Raw genomic sequence first — 17,465 nt, 5'->3', positions numbered from 1 at the left:
GTGAAATGCGGGGTTTTAACGCCTCAGCATCTCCAGGCTCGCTTCGTGCTCGAAGCAGCTGTTGCACATCTGTGCTGAAACTCAATGAATTGCTTTAGAAACATAAGTGCAATGACTTTTAGCTCAAACAGGCCGTGTACAGCAGGACATTAACTGGATACTCTGTAGAACTCTGCTTTGTATTAGAATTAATATGAACGCAATTATCGATGCATCACAAAATTATATGTTTGGTTTGGTTTTGGAGCACAAAAAGCTTGCTAAGCAGTGTCGTATTGTAAAAAGAATGGATAATAACCCCGGACCTTTCAAGCATGTGCATGCATGTGTGTGTGTAGGTGTGTGTGCGCCTATGCTTGCAAGTGTCAGCTCAGGGCCTTGCTCTGTGTTACTCAATTTATCTTTGCAATAGTCTGCTAATAAAACAGTTTTTTTTTTTAATAACAAAGACAAGATGTCCGTTATGATCACCAGCCTGTTGCAAGGTCAGACCCAATCAAACAGCCATCAGCTACATGTTATGTATAAGGTTCAAGACACTTAACGGCTGTCGAGCATAAAGTCTTAAAGACACACGGCAACCCATGTCATTACGCTACTTCTTCTCTTTGGGCTCGTAAATATCTGGTGATCATTGACGAGAGAGGATTGTAAAGACTCCACACATATTCAGTGACCTGCATCTCTGTGAGCAAGCAGACACCAAAATGACCCCATAAACATCTTAGTGTGGATTAAAAACGCACAAACCAACAAACTGGTTCTCGTTTTGGTTGGAATGCCCATGATTACAGTTTGCAAGACAGAAAAGCTGAAGCTGTAAGGTGCGGCTGTTGGATGTTTGCAGTATGCACGTCTACCCTGCAGGTCTTCATGTAACTGCTCCATTCTTTTTTATTCTATCCCTGCAATACTTAAAGCTGAAATGCGAACTAAAAAGTGCTGAAAACCTTGTCGTACAGATCAACTGCTACAAATCTTAAATTTGCTGAATCTATACGATGAAACTAGAACTTAGAATCTTCAAAAGAACAACAGGTACAACTTGGACAAAGATGTAAACTACATTCTGGCCGTGCTTGAGGACGTTGACGATATCGAGTGTTAAACTCTCTGTTGAGAGGCTGTAGCAGAAATGACTGTGATCAAACCATGGTGCAGCTAAGGTATTCCATATTGGACCTTGTGTAACTATGACAACCAGTGGCTCAACTTAAACCAGTGCAACTAATATCAATTTATGTCTGTGTTCAGCTCACATCAGTTCTTAAGCCTCATAAAAACGGTCTATTATTGTCCACGTATCCTCTCATTAGGCAGCCTGAGTCATAAAAAAGGAGTAAAAAATAAGACAGCTGGCCCGAAGCCCACCACCAACCACCCACCCCCTTCCAGGAGGTCTGAGGAGGCACGGCCTTCACAGCACAGCTGGGCCAGAAAAGCAAACACGCAGCCCACATGAAGGACCCGTTTCAGTTGCTATTGCTGAGGAAAGACGTGGACTGTGTTAACAAAACTCAGAAGCCATCCATTCAACATGGGGATGAGTCTAAAAAGGGAATATTTTACAAGTCAAGGTGTGCAAACAGACCACAGTGTGGGGTGGTAGAAAGGCTCATTACTCTCCGGAGAGGAGTCCGTGTAAAAGAAAAAAAAAAGGACCTTTAACTAGGCTAAACAAGTACTATCATCCAATACTGAAACCAGTTAAAACTTACAGCCACTACTATACTTTAGTGGGCTTATTTTGCTATATATCCAGCATACTGAAATTTTGTCACAAAACTAAATGTACAAATGCAAAGCAGGTACTTGCACAAACTGTAAGAACTTTTTTTAGACCCCTTTGTTAAATGTGCCTGATACACGCTCATCTGTATTAGTATCACTCAAATTCATGAACATTAATAAATGACAGAGTAGAGAAAAAGGAACGGAAGTGGTACAATGGAGATTCTCTACTGTTCTGTGATCCCCTAGAAATAACAAGGCCCATCCAACAATATTTAAATTCACTGAATCCAGACTTTTATTTGGATCTGCACCAAATTACACACTCTCATAAATATCAGTCACTAACTGATTGTTTTCATCCAGATCCATGTCATCAATTATTCTCAGAAAAAAAAAATCAAGGAAAATGTTGAAACACGCCCGATCTCACAATGTTAAAGAAAGTGATGATAAATCCCTGGATCCACCCCCTGACCCAGACTGCATCCTTCCACCAGATGTTTGTGTAATCTTGCTTATAAAAATACAAACCAACCAACAAACAAATGGACAGGGGGTGAAAACATAACTTCCATCTGCATCTCGACTAACTGAAAAAGTTTTTGTGGGAGTAAAGTTGCAGAAAATGTGATGAGCCGAGTAGGGGAAAAAAAGTAAAAAAATGTTACATGGATGTGATGACTTTTTAAAGCCAATTCACAAGATAAAGCTCAAAAGCTCTGGTGAGGAAAAAATAAGAGTTTCTTGAACATGGTTTCTTGAAAGCGGTTGACTGAACTCCACCTCCTCTGATGTAGCTACACACAGGAACAAGGAAAAGAGACGGAGAGACAGCCTCCTGTCAGATATCTCTCAGAGCAGGGATTGATTTATCCTCAAGGACTTAGGCTGGGATGTGTTTAAGACACGTCCACGCTCTCCCATTACTTTATCACTATCATAAAGAACCCCAGGCTTCCTGACCTGACCAAGCAGATGCAGCATTACTCGATCCAAATCATCAAAACCGTTTTTTTCGGTTTTATAAGCAACATTTGTCATTGAAATCAACGTTACAACATTCCTCTAATTTATTCCCCTTCATAAAATGTCTCGCTGTCTCTCTAAACCAGCGCTGCAGACACCGCGCTGCATGCCACAACAGGAAAAAACCCTCTGACTGCATTAGTTATTGACGACTCGTCATAAAACAAAATTGCAAATTGCTCAATACTCCGGAAATGACTGGATGCTGCACTGTTCTCTTTCAATACTGAGCTTTATCAGTCACCGATCTGCTGTGCTTTGAAATAATTGATATGAGGTTAGTGTGCCAGTACACGTTCTCCTCCCCAGGTGTACAAATACGTGACCGACTGCACAACTGAACATGAACGGAAAGTTGCTATGTTTACCCAGCAGTGAAGTGGAGGAGCCATGCTGCTTAGAGCTGGTGAGCGATAAGGTATAAAGTACGACAGGCTATGTGTTATCCATGTGCCATCCAAACTGCACCGTCCTCCCCTCATTAGCACAGCGTGGATCCGTAATCCTCGGCATTCTTTGGGGGCACAGGTGTCCCCCGTCTGTCCTCAGATTAGCTTTGTAATCCCCTGGACCCCCTGCCCCTTCTCAGCAGCCCACACCATCAGGACGTGGTGTTTATGTTTGCGGAGCTGTTCACTGGAATGGCCCCTTGACCAAATGGTGAGTTCAAATGGTTGAGGCCCCTCTCACGGGCACATTCCAACCAAATTCCTTTCATTTACCTTCGAGGCGATGACTATAATCTTAGATACAGTAAATAATGTGCCGTCTGTGCCACTGCAAGAAACCTTACGCACACCAATGCAAACTAATTCTCTGTAGCAGCTCATATTGGTGAAATAGGTCACATTTTTGCGTACAGCAGAAGTTGAGCAAAGCAAAACCGTTCATGCAGCAATGGAGGCACCAGCCAATCAAACAATGTTTTGACAAATACTAGCAGGCGCGAAGTGGATTTTATTTCTCATGTACTTCCGTCAAACGTTATCACAACACGTGCATGCGAGTCCAACGTCAAGCACTCAGTGCATCCAGGAAGACAAATACCAAACTGTATATGATTAATGATTAAGTTAAATCAACAGTCATATAAATGCAATGCAGCAGCTGCAAGTGGGAGAAGCCACATTCTACTTCCTGTGTGAACAATCTGAGTGAAGGGTCAAATTTCTCTGTATTTTTACGTGTTTTCTTCACCAAACCTTCAAACAAGACATACAAATCCATAACACTTAGTGGGCTGTGTTGTGGGCAAATATACAATATCTGGCTAAAAGTCGATTTCAATGTCTGAGTTGTGGGTAACTCACTTTGGCTTGATGCATGAGGTCTCGTATTTTGGACATTATCCAAATACCGGACACATTATGGAGATTGTTTGGAGCAGCAGGATGTTGTCCAAATAAAATAAGTGATGCACGAAAACAGAGGAGTTCTAGCCAGGCCAGATGTTTTGCGAGGTTGTGAAAGAGTCTGGACAGAGGTGGAGTTCGTGTTCTTGTTCCAGCTCCGCAAGACAAAAGAATAGGAATCAGGAAAGTTGTTTATCTCAAACAAAAACAGCTGCTCTTAGTAGTGTAAATGCAGCGTGTCATAGAATGAAATCATGTGTTTACTTCAAATTACATGATGTTTGAAGAAAACACCTTTTTGTTTCAGTAGGAGGCCGTGGGATGTACAGGGAATCTGTAAGCACTGACTAATTAAATACTGTTGCTAAGTATAACTTTGCAGAGCGTTTAATGCGTCTGCTGTTGACTACAAATACAATCACAGTCATCAATAAAGTTTTGACCTGACAGTTTGTATTTGCTCTATTTACAAAGGGAATCATTTCCTCCATGTCCACAGGATATGTAACAATGTCATCCTTTGCATATAAGAGGCCACACACAGATGGACAACATGACTGCTCCCCAAAAGTGAAGCCCAAGCATCTCGATCGCCCCCTGATGGCTGGCTCCAGTATAGGTCATAAACCCCACCTCCTCCATATCAGCGGATGGGACATAGAACAAACAAAAAAGTCAAAATACACGTCAAAAAATGTTTCTCAAAGAGTGTTTCTGTGATTTTAGGTAGTTGATGCTCCTGATTAGCCGAGGATGTGTATAGATGGGACGTCGCTACCGTGGCTCCATCCCACGATCGCTACTGCAGGACTGGTATATTTTAGCTTCAGTGGGAGGAAGATGAGACACTTCGTTCATCTTTATTTACAATCTATGGCCACACGTCAGTGAGTGGGCATCAATTCTATTTTCATGGAGCAAAACCTTGGGTTGTGTTAAACATTATCAGATGTATTGTAGCTACTGTTCATTTTGTCACCCATGTTTTACGCGACCACAGGCGGGATGTCGGGAGAGCCGGCATGGCAGGACCGACGCTGTTGTGTTAAACATCACAACTTTGCCATCTGACAACGATGTGGTGCCATTACGTTGGCTTTGTTTACTCCAGTATAAACACATAACTGGCACAATGAGAGGTTTCCTAACAGCCACGCAGCGGGATCTGTTTGAAAAGGGACAAACTACATTCCACAAACAGGCATTAAGTTAAAAAAAACAATGCAACATGAGTTAGTAACAGAGTCAGACTTCTTCAAGGGGAAAAGGTGTTTCTTCTGGCTTGTTGTCTAACACATGCACTCACAGGGAAACTGTAACAGGCTGCACAGACACAAAGAAAGGGGTGTGCTCTGTTTGTTTTCGCTGATATGGAAAACTATATCTAGCCAGCTGTCAGGGTGTATGGAAGATATACTTATCAATTTTTGCTTGAATGTTATAGCTGGCAGCTTTAACCCTTCACTGACCATGAGCTGACATGACAGACTTAGGTTATTCTTTGCTTTATGTGTACTTATGGGATCAGTTCGGCATCTCTGCTACCAGAAAGCCCCAAATCTGTGGTAAACTCCCACCATGGTGATTTCCCTCACATCCAAATACATCATCCCTCCAACAGAGAAGAATTCATCAGTAAGAGCTAAACAGTCACTTCTTCTAATGAGATGATCGATGTCCTCTGAGCTACAGGTGCCCAACGCAGCAATGTGCTTCTATCTCATCCAGTGAAGAAAGGCTGAACGGGACTTTGATAAAACGAAGAAAAACATGGCCGTTGATCACATCACAGCCTTTATGTCAACAATAAACAGCAGGAAGGAGAAATCCTGAAGGCCAGGCGGAGGTGATACAGCACACTGAACATACAGTGTGTAATAGAGCTCAACCAATTTATCAGTTTGCCTTTCACTGTGCAGTTAATTTGATTTTAGTGAATAAACGATATGTGAATTGCCATTACATACATTACAAAAAGTTATTTTCTTAATTTAAGATCCATGTATTTCGCTGCATGTGTTTTGTTTTTATTTATAGTTATCTATAATAAATCCTATGGTTAAACTGAAAAATATTAAGCCTCAAATACATTTCCATTTTTCATAAGGGATTGATACCTTCATTTTAGAAATCAAAAAGCATTTTTTCATATAGATATCGGCCAAATTACCAAATTGCCGTCCTACTGAGCAATTTCAATGAAATCTGTCAGAGCTAAAACATCTGAACACTAGTGTGAAAATAACCTGCTCTCCCACGATGGCATCTTCTGTGATCTGCTGTATTATTTTGGAGAGTGGTTTATAATGTGTTTTAACTGAATAGCACTGTAGTAAAATGAAAGCAACTCTACAACAACAGGGCATGTGCTCCTTAAACTCTCTTGAAAAAACAAACTCAGCCTGTGCTTTGGCCTTTGAGTTTTACTTGGAAAGAATAATCAGCTAATCTAAACCACAAGAAATGAGACTATGGCTGGTCCACTCTGCTTTGCTTTCATGTGGGAGGTCCAGGGTGAGAGGCTCATCTTCTGTGTCCAAGAAAGCCTAATGCAACAGACTGCGGCATTGTCTGTAGCTGTGATGGGGCCTATATCAAACTCTGGCAAAGAGCAATGAAGTACATTCAAATGCAACAGGACCTCCCCATTCTGCTGTGCAGATGTTAATTCTGGCAAGTCCCTACCTAACAAAACCTGCCTTTTTGTCTCTGGTTGCTTAAAAAGCAGAGCAGCATGTATGACAAAGAAGAAACAAAGAGAGAAAAGAAAAACTCAGCAAGAAAGGAGACTATGTTTAAGTAAACTATCAACAAAGTATAACAGTATAAGTTACAGTTGCAAATCTGAACAAGGACCGTGAAGTTGTTAGAAGTCCAAAGACGGGCAACATGTACCGACAACTCCAAAACGTCAGCTGATAGACCATGAGTCCTTGCCTTCAGACACGTCTCACAGATCCACATTATTCAGTTCCAGGAAGCTACAAGATGGCAAGTAAATAAGCCAGTAGAGGAAACCATGAGGAGGATTCTGCAAACCAGCCTAAAATCAAACTGTAAACTTGCCTAGAAAAGCTCAAGGCCCCTACAACAGAATGACAACACCATCAATGTCATGAGATAGAACTGACCCTGAGGCCACAACACCAGATATTTGTCACGGTGACATAGATTATTTGAAGGCTGTTCCGTACTTAGTTTTGTGATTGAGCTCAACACCATGATTGTGAACTAACTTTTAAGAGTTCACAACAAAACACTTACTCCTGTGCAGCACTTCAAGCCAAGCAACCTCGCTTTAATAGCGCAGCTGCCACTTTGGAGCCCTGACAGATCCTCGCCATAATGTACTTCTCCACAGAGCCGCGACTCTCCTGGTCTTTTGTGGGGGCCCTCGGACCGGTGCTGTTGGACAACACTGGCAACTGCCTGTGTCCGGAATGAAAGGACCAGGGTGGTCTATTCCACACTACAACATCGTGCACCTGCTTCCAAAGCAGGACGACCTACAGCAAAGAAAGTCACGGCCAAGTACAGATTCACTAACTCCGGATTAGATGCCATGGAAAGTTTCTCTTTCCTTAAAAACACTTGATACTTGATATTCAGTACAACTTTTTAGCAATGTCAACCAAAACTTTTAACTACTTATTCTGGAACTGAGACGTAAGGTCACTATCTCATCTGACTCCTGAGACTTGATCCCAAGCGAGGGTCAGGGAGCATTTTAACCAGGTGTGATCGTGCTGAAAACCCTCTGAAAAGCCATATTTTAGTGTCAATACACTTTGGTTTGTCGTAATCTGAGTAAACTCTGCCACCCATGCAGCAGAGCAGAAAATCCAACCACCCCCAAATGTGTGGATGTCAAAACAGAACTGAGAACTACAATAATGATTGAAGCCCCAGTGGTTTCGACTCAGCGGTGCCTGCACACAGTCAAGAGACCTGCTCCTACATAATCAGACGACCCTCTGCCAGCCGGGCAGGATGCCTCCATGCTCCGCTTCGGGGTTTTGAGCAGCATATTAAGGCTGAACACTGCAGCACCTCACATCTCCTCTGTGGGCCTGCAAAGGCCAGCAACACTGGCTGCCGGATCTCATCGCTCCCTGAGCATTTCATGCTAAGCTCTGTTACAGCTAATTGGTTGGTAAGCGTCCTGGGGCTCCAGTGCACCAGAAACCCACATGCACATACACAAGCATGTACACACACACACACACACACTGAGTATGTGTGGTGGTCTCTTGCAGCCTGCCGGGTCTGGGTCCGGTGCCAGGCTCCGTCTTGGGCTCTCCACAGAATAAAGAGCAGTTCTGTTCCCTGGGCCGGCTGCACGGGATTCAGCCACTGCTCACCCTCTGCTCCTGGGACAATATGCATTGTTCTGCTTTTTAATGAAGAAGAGTTGACGTGAAAAATACGGGAAGGGCAAGATTAGTCACTTCCTGGGTCCCATGTAGGAGAGCAGGAGAAGAAGGTGTCACTGTCTTCACACAAGTAGAGGACATGCTAACAAACCTTAAAGTAAACTTGTCTTTTAGAATAAACTAAATGTTTTTTTAATATGTATCAACGTTTTTTCTCAATCTGGCCAATATTTTTTTCTTTTTTTGCCAGTTCTTTCATTTGTTCATTGCTCCATATAAATGAACTTTAGCAGAGACTCTACTTGTCACTAAAGAAACTGGAGAGATGAAACCATTGCTTAAAAATCTTAAATGGGATCAACTGGGTTGAGATTTGGTGACTGTAAAGAGCTGTAACATAAAGTTCAAACAATTCAGTGTGCAAACATCTGTAACACACATTTCTATACTCAATTACTCAGATTTGTCCTTTAATTAGTCACCTATGTGTATGTGGAGAACACCTACATGTATGGATGGGTACAAATAAAGAAAAACAGCCGCCTGCTGCTGGAAACGAGATAGAAGATGGTTGCCGCACATAAATTCAAAGCAATTAGTGAAAAGATGCTAAAAAGCTCGATCAAGAGAATCAGGTAATTATTACCTCCCCCAAGGAGGTTATGTTTTCATTCCTGTCCATCTGTTTGTTTATTGGTTGGTTTGTCTGCAGGATTATGCAAAAACTACTGAACGGATTTCCAGTCAATTTGGTGTAAGGATGGGACGTCAGCCAAGAAAGGACTCATTAAATGAATTTGGTTTGTATCCAGGTTTTTTTTCTTTACTATCTTTAACATTGCGATATAGGGCAGGTTATTATTTTACATTAGAGCAAGACTCAGGAAATAATCTTGATGACAAAAAACTGGCATATTTAGGGGACTGATATCTATGTACATGTGCAATTTGGTGCAGCTTGATTGGGTTTAAGGTGACTGCTGGGCCTTGGTACATGTGTGCACTCTACTGAGTGTCATTCTAGTTTCCTCTATGGGTTCATCACTTCCGTATTATACAAAGTCATCACACCCATTGTTTTATTTCAATATTGATAGCGCAGACGCAGCTTTAAAATCAACTTCAGCTTTACTCTTGTTAAATGTGTTCAAAACAGCTGACTGCTATTGGGAAAGATTTCAGGTTGATGTATTGTTGGTACAAAAAAAAGCAATGCTACCTTGGTCGTGCCAATGTGACAAATGAGACCTCAGCTGAACGTGAAGGCTACTCATGTGATTAATCTGGAGTAGATTTCAGATGCAGTGCCTCACAACACAAATAACAGCAGCTTGTGGCACTTCGGCAGCCTTTAAACAAAGCAGCTTAGATGTAATCTGGGCAGACTATTGAGACGAGCAGCTCCAACAACAACTAAGCCTATAGCCCCCATATGGCATTTCAACGAGAGATGGCTGTAAACATCTCTGCTTTCATGACAGCGCCGGTGATATTCAGCGATCGCTACGCTCCTGAGATTGAAGTGGATGGCGTCTTGGACGTGGGCGCCGGTTAATTTGATGTCGGCTCCGCGGGTTAGCTGAAGCAGAGGAGCTGCCAAGAGGCCTGAGCTGCATTCCTGTTACACAGAGTCATTTTCCTGTGGTTCGGCGTGCAGCATGCAGACCGGCTCCTGCTGTACATGTGACTCCCAGAGATTGATCGCAGTTATTTCACCCGCTTTCTGCCAGCATGCTCTTTTAGGCAGAGACCCAAAAATATTGGCCACATTGAATCTTTGCTAATACCCTCTAATGGTCGGATAAATGACAACATTTGATTGATTGGGCAATGAGTGCAGCGTAAATTGATCTACCAGGATGTTGATATGAAAGGCTCTTAAGTAGACTCACTGGGATATCAGCGTTGTGCTGTGCAGAGCGAGCATGAAGAGGGTTGTCCTGTGCAACCCATCTTTGTCTTACAGGATGACACCAAAACTATGGCAACCACAAGAGAGGTGCAGGCTCACGAAAAACACTTCCAAGAGTAACGGATTTCTACCCAGGCTGCAGTGCCAGAGAACAAAAGCGACGACCAGTAACGTTCATAACAAAATATCCAAAGCAAAGAAAAGCCTTTAACGCACACAGTTAATTGCTTATTGAAAAAAAAAAAAAAAAAGTGAATGGATTCCTGTTTATGTCTGTATGGAAATCTAAACCTCCTTTAAGTACTTTAAACAATGAGTGTTTGGGTTTTAACTCAACCTCACTTCACAGCCAAGGTCACATGTGAATTAGCCACTCTTATCATGGCACAGGCCTTGCATTACAATTAGCCTCAGTCTATTTCCAAGATCAGCCGCTAGCCCCAGGGATTCATGACAGAGACTTCACTCTGGGAGCTTTTTTGAAGAAGAAGAAGAAGAAGAAGAAGAAGAAGAAGAAGAAGAAGAAGAAGAAGAAGAAGAAGAAGAAGAAGAAGAAAATGCCAACTAAGCTGGCAGTAAACCCTGATTTTGTTTTTTCCAAAGTGCGACTACAGTCATGCAGAGCCAGATCACTCAATGACAAACCAAGTGAGACCAGCTGAAAACACCAATATGCAAGCTGGCACACAAGCAGTTTGGTAACATCTAACTTTCTACCATGTTGAAGGGGTTGAATCCAGTTTAAATGATCCTTCATTCAGTTCACATGTCTAAATGTGTACTACATGTGGGCTGTCAAGACACTTTGGTTGAATTTTTTATTTAGCAGTATAAAAACTCAACTTGTGGTCGACTCAGATGATGAAGCTCATGAGTCAGTGTTTGAAAGGAGTCACTGTGTGCATGTCACAGTATGTCCTATAGAGGAAATTCAAGGGTTCTGAGGAGGTGAGCGAGGGCTTCAGTGTGGTCGCACACAGCACAAGCCTTTAATCCAAAATGGTCTCCTGCTGTGATCAAGGGCTTTCCTGTTGATCAGACGTTAATCAAAGCATTGTGGGAGTAAACGTGACGGAGTAAAGCTCTGTCATTAGCTGACAATATCACAAATGATTAATGAGTCGCTGACGGGCGGCCAAGTGCAATTAAACCCAGATTCATCAGTCCTGAGATGTTGGGGATAGAAGGACGAGGGAGAGGTATCATCTTTATCAGCTCTCATTAAAACTGAAGTGAGGTCGTCAGCGTCACTCAGACCGGGACACATTAGGGTTTAAATGGCAGTAAATAACACTTAACGCTGTGATTACAGCACTAAAATCTTCTAATGCTGGAGGGCTTCCATCCCGCCAAGAGCTGAGGCATCACTCTGGCAGCAGGGAGGAGGAAGGGAGGGAGCTGGGGGATCCTGACATGCTACCAGGAGTCTCTGACAGCCAGCGCTCGAGTTAGACAGGTAGATGTTCTATATTCTAAAAAACACTATGAGGTTTACTTATGGATCCTAATCGTTTGTTGATCCGTAGAGAAAATCATTTCGGAATTTGTTGGAAGCAGGTGAATTCTTGAGGCAGACGTGATTAAGGAGAAGGCCCCAAATCCCTCGGCAGCGTGACGTCAAACCTCCAAACAAAGTCTGCGGCCTCCTGCACACGACGAGAGTCATCAGCGTGTGACAAGCACCAATCGAACCCCAACACAACGCTGCGACACACAATGAGTCAACTTCCACCGAAATCTTTAGCTTGTAGCTTCCGGCGAAAGTATCAGATGACCCAAGACAAAATTAAACCATTTTTCTTGTCGTCAGGACAAGTTTACAATCACGCGGCTGTAAGTGGCAGCTTGCTCAGGTCGAAATTCCTTCTCCTGAGCTGCTAATGTGTATGAGAGCAGTAGGCCGAGCGACAATCACGTTTGACCCACATTTTGCCAGCTCTCAAATTTCACCCTGTTCTTTCTGCGCAGACCTTTATCCACAGACTGGAGAGCTCTGTCCTGGAAAACCCCTCGTGATCGCAAAAAGTTATTTATCACTCATAACTATGACCTAGAAGGATTATTTAAGGCACAATGGGAGAGGATGAATAACTCTTTTATGACCCGAGCTCTATGGTCCTTTGAAACCTCGTGATTACCCACAAATCAGTCAACAAAGTGTTGAAGTGTTGAAGTGAAAGAGTCTAAACTGTGTCTACGTCTAAACTATTATATCCTCAAAGTCTGGAGGATCTCTCAACGACACCGGCCATGCTCTGCGTCCCCCCCCACCCACCCACCCAGGTAACACAACATGATTGTTGACAGATGCAGCTGATACTTTATGATGTGACAGATGTTTCAGGGGGGGGCCTGGCATGCTGGGCACTTAGAGGCTCAGTCCTGATCCAGAGCTTGGGCTCATAAAACCTGGAGGTGGGGGGGAAACACACAGGCTGCCATAAAAGCAAATAATGTGCCAGGTTATGACTGCAGGTGTCTCCGGCGACTGTACTTGGGAAATTTACAGAAGCGTGGAGGATAAACAACAAGGTAGTTTCAGACCTGAATGAAAACTTACCAAGCCCCCAAAAAATAAACTGACATATTTAGGAGTGAAAAGTGAAATATGATGGTTGGGGGGAAACGTCTCGAACCTCTAACACTATTGATCAACTTTTCTTCCCCCAGCTTTTTTTCCTGGACAACAAAGAAAAAGGACTAAATGGACGAGCAGGGGTCCAACCTCCTCACACAGCTGTTTCGTCCCGGGACACTGGAGCGTGGAGGGAACAAAGAGGAGACGCACACTTCCCAAACATTTCGCTTCTCTTACCAGGACGATCGCGAACCTCTCCTCCAGCTCTGCCGGCTCGGGCACGGGCAGCTTCAGGGGCATGTTGTGTCCTCTGAGGTCAGCGTGCTGGTCCATGCTCCCCGCGTTCCCCATGTTGGACCAACAAGTACAACTTATTTCTCGGTCCACCACCCCCCCGCAACAGCCACCACGTCCACTCCTGAGGACCCCGACACGGTGGGAGGAAAAAAAGAAAGGAGGGGAAGTATCCACGCGTGTGTGTGTGTGTGTGTGTTTTTAAAGTAAGAGCTCAGTGTTCCTCGCTGCTCTGGTTCCTCGGTCGCTTCTTCAGCATAGAGCACATGTGAGGGAGGCGGCGGAACAACGCGTCGGCTCCGGGCAGCAGCGGCGGCGGCGGCGGCAGTGGAGGTGGCGCTGCCCCCGGTGAGGCATGATCACGGGGCAAAGCTGGGGAACTTGTACTGGAATCCACACGGAGCCTTTCCGCCCCCCCACCGTTTTCCTTCTTCGCCGTTATCCGTATCTTGCACAATTTCGGCTCCACTCCCAGTCTGTAGTAATGACGGCGATCATGATTCACGCTTGTTGCAGTACACCCCCTCCCTCCGGTCTGCTGGGCAGTGACTCTCCTAATCCCTCCACCGCTGAGCAGCTAGTTAAAGAGGAGGGGGTCCTCACTCACTCACACACACACACACACACACACACACTCATCCCTCCCTCCTACAATGAGCCCTTTCACACACAAGCCTCCCACTTCTTCTTCCTCCTCTGCTTCTTCCTCTTCTTCTTCTTGGGGCGTAGCTCCCAAAGCTGTAGCTAAGGGAGACAATATTTTTCTGTGTTGCATTGTGGTACTTTGAGTCCAATGTGACAGACATACCCCCCCCCCCCCCCCCCACCCCATTCCCTCAAGGGCCCCTGAGAAGGAGGCCCCTCAACCTGCAGAGGGGGTGATTCCAGGGGCTTTCCAGGGGCGTATGAAGTGAGTTCATTACTTCCTCTATGGATGTGTGTGTGTGATGAACAACATGTTTGATAAACTTGTTGCATGTGATGTAATGATTTATGGATTATTGGACCAGTGCCACTAGATGTTAAGCAACACAACACACTGCTCAGAACGTTTACCAAAACCATAAACTATCATATCAAACTGCATTTTCCAAAAGAGAAGGTGAATGTCTAAAAAAAAAAAGTAACTCACACTTTGTTACAAGTGAATGTGTCTGCTGCTCATTCATCACACATTCAAGCATTTAGAAGAAGAATGGGAAATCTTAATTGTCATTATACTCAGCTACAATGAAATTATGAGGCTTCTCTCTCTCGTCAAAGATATGTGTAAAAGTGTTAAAATATAGAAAGATATAAAATAAAAATCAAATATACTAATATAGTCTTAAATAGTCTTATCTCATGTTTGAGGTTTCCCAACTGATCATCATGTAAAACAATATTTTCCATAGTAGCCTGTAAATGTGCAGACTGTATATTAAGACAGACGCTGCGTGAAATGAAGCTAAAATATCTCGGATACGAATGCTGCCATCTTGCAAAGTTGGAGCTAGAAACAATCTTTGAGAAAATGTTATCTGACTTGTACTTTGACTCTTTAGTTTGGTCCATGTCCCATCTGCTAACATGGAGGAGGCAGGGTTGATGAGCTTCACAGCAGCCAGCCACCAGGCGGTGATCAAGACACTTTGGCTTCTTTTGGAGAGCTGTCACGTCGTCCATCTTTATATACACTGTCAGGTCATATGGGGACGGCATAGGTGTTACTGCGAACACCATCAGTGACGCAGCATGGACATCACCAGGACCTTGAAGCAGCTGAAGCCTCAAACCTGTGATGAACATGTCAACTGATGCGAGGAAGTTCTCACTAATTCAATCAGCCGCAAAAAACACCCAACACGTGAGTTGTTGTATCAAACCAACCATCACAAACAGGAGTTTCAAACCAGCTCCAGTCAAAGCAAAACAACTGGACTTGGTTACGATTAACTGAGCTCATAATTTTAATTCTAAAATTACTCCACCCAGGAAGTCCTTCCAGTTCCGCTTTACCTCCCACATGACACGTTGACTTGCTGTGGCAGGAAAATCTCACGTGTTACTAATAATGTTACTTCTGTCTCCTTTCCATGTACGTGGCCAGTGAACCATGACAGTGAGACAGCATCCACAAAGGAACATGGAACGGATGCATCGTGGCAACTTTAAAAAGTGCATTAACTAATTACTAATGTCAATAAACTACACATGGTTTGAAACATTACGATAAACAGCAGATATATCCTGAGACAAAGCATGTATGGAAACTTGAACATGAAAAGACGATGATATAAAGGACATTTAAACTTCACCATTAACCGAAAGTATGATTCTGATTCCTCCCTTCAAGACGTCTCTCATCTCTTGTGTGTATCTGTTAATCTGTGTGATGAGCCGCCGCATACAGTTGCTCCAACAACAACAAGTTGTATTTAATTGAAGTGTACTGTAGCTTATAAGTGTTATTGTATTTGTTTGCTGTATATTGTACTTTTCCAGTGAAAACCTTAGTTCGCAGGGGAACCACCTTAACCCTGTGGATCTCTGGTAGATGAGGAGTAGACTTTATTTCATTGACTCTATACTTGGAGAGAATATGTTATTAGTTCCACTTATACTATTCCCTCTCCTCTTGTCTCTAACATATGTCCTCAGAAGAATATCCTTGGAGCAAAACCTTTGGCGGATCTCCTTTTGGTATTTGTAATATATGTTATATAACTGTATAACATTTTGAAGAACACCTAAAATGATCCAAAATCCCTGAAATTGCCACTTCTTCTTCTTCGTCTTCACTACCTTTGTTCAATGTCAACGGAAATGTAAGAATCCCTATGAAACTGCTGTTTTGTAAAAAATCAATCAGTCAGACATGTTTATGCTTCCTTGAGATCTTCAACATGCGTTAGTATGAAATCTGATCTGCTGACAGGGTGGAGGCCACATTACACACCAGAGGGTGACGTCAGCGTGCAGAGCTCTGGAGACGATCCAGAGGCTCTCCAGATGCACAGTGCTTTCATTCACTATGCCGGGCTGATTCAGGAGGGGAGGGTGTCCTATCTGAGGTAATGGCTGCCTGGACGCACTGAGGATGCGAAACACAGCTGACTGACCTCATACGATCATTACGTGTCCTGAAGTTGATCTGCTCCGTCTGACCACCCCTCCCCACCGTGTTGTGCACGTCACATGTTTAACCACTGCAAATGAAATTTGTCTAAATTTTGTACTGTACAATTACAGTGGCCTACACTTCAATCATTATAAAAGCATGATAATATGAATAAAAGCCCATTTGCAGAACATTATGATGTCACAGTGAAGTGGAACTGTGACCTTTAAAATATAAGATATAATCACTTCCTCATTTTATCCAATTTGGGGATTTTTCTTAAAGTCTCCCATTACTGCCACAGCAATTCCTCAGTTATGGACACTTTTAAAATAATGCAACTGTCAACAATTAAAAATGGTATGTGACATGAATAACTTATATATTAGCGATCAAATATATAAATATATATATATTTTTAAGTATAATTTAGTTTCACTGATATGTGCATGTCAGCATTTTGAATAAAACATAGGCTATCAAAACATTGATTCAACAAATCTATGTATACTCTGTATTTTCATATCCTGCATATGTATTTTTATTAACTTTTTGTGGTCCAAGGCCTGGACAGAGAACGAGGCCTGTACGACCTGATACACATCAAATGATTGGATTCTAGTATCACAGTCTCAAAACAGATTTTGACCATTTGACCAAGGACCATTTTCAAGATGGGGGTATAAGATCAGGTAATAAAAGCAGGACCCCCTGAACATTAGTATCAAAGAGTTACATTACTATTGAGTAAGTTGTAAAAAACAACTGCCTCACACTGAAACTTGGACCAAGGGAGTTAAACCCCAAGAGATCGTAAATGATTATGCAACGATGTCTATCATATACTGACACAGGCCTATTACAATAAACAGATGCATGTGACTGCGTAGTTGGATTAAATCCATCCATTCTCTTGTCACAATACCAAACACATTGTCCTGACTGTACTGTACTGAAAGCAGAGCAGCACATGACATATGAATGAGCTTTAAAGCAACAATAACACAAAGTGTCTCTCTATTAAGTGCAGTGGAAAAAAAAACTACTGGGGGTTAGTGTGCTGCCTCACGGGCATCCCTGATGCAGCTGATGGTTA

General features: G+C 43.0%; 1 protein-coding gene across 14 annotated transcripts in view; it reads right to left on the bottom strand.

Moving 5' to 3' along the window:
• The window catches only part of fmnl2a (formin-like 2a), a 53,183-nt gene extending 39,213 nt beyond the window's left edge, over positions 1 to 13,970 (bottom strand). For 4 of the 14 annotated variants that reach the window (XM_047342744.1, XM_047342742.1, XM_047342748.1 and 1 more), the window contains exon 1: positions 13,213 to 13,969. In XM_047342744.1, coding sequence (XP_047198700.1) covers positions 13,213 to 13,326 — 114 coding nt within the window. In that variant the 5' untranslated portion in view covers positions 13,327 to 13,969. Of the gene's footprint in view, positions 1 to 13,212 lie in introns of all 14 variants that reach the window. The other 10 variants (XM_035174032.2, XM_035174038.2, XM_047342747.1 and 7 more) reach the window with 5 other exon arrangements.
• Between the last annotated feature and the right edge of the window lie 3,495 nt (positions 13,971 to 17,465).

This window comes from Hippoglossus stenolepis, chromosome 13 (assembly GCF_022539355.2).
Source record: "Hippoglossus stenolepis isolate QCI-W04-F060 chromosome 13, HSTE1.2, whole genome shotgun sequence".
NCBI lineage: Eukaryota > Metazoa > Chordata > Actinopteri > Pleuronectiformes > Pleuronectidae > Hippoglossus > Hippoglossus stenolepis.
The sequence above is the reverse complement of the archived record's forward strand: the minus strand, read 5'-3'. Positions and strand labels throughout refer to the sequence as shown.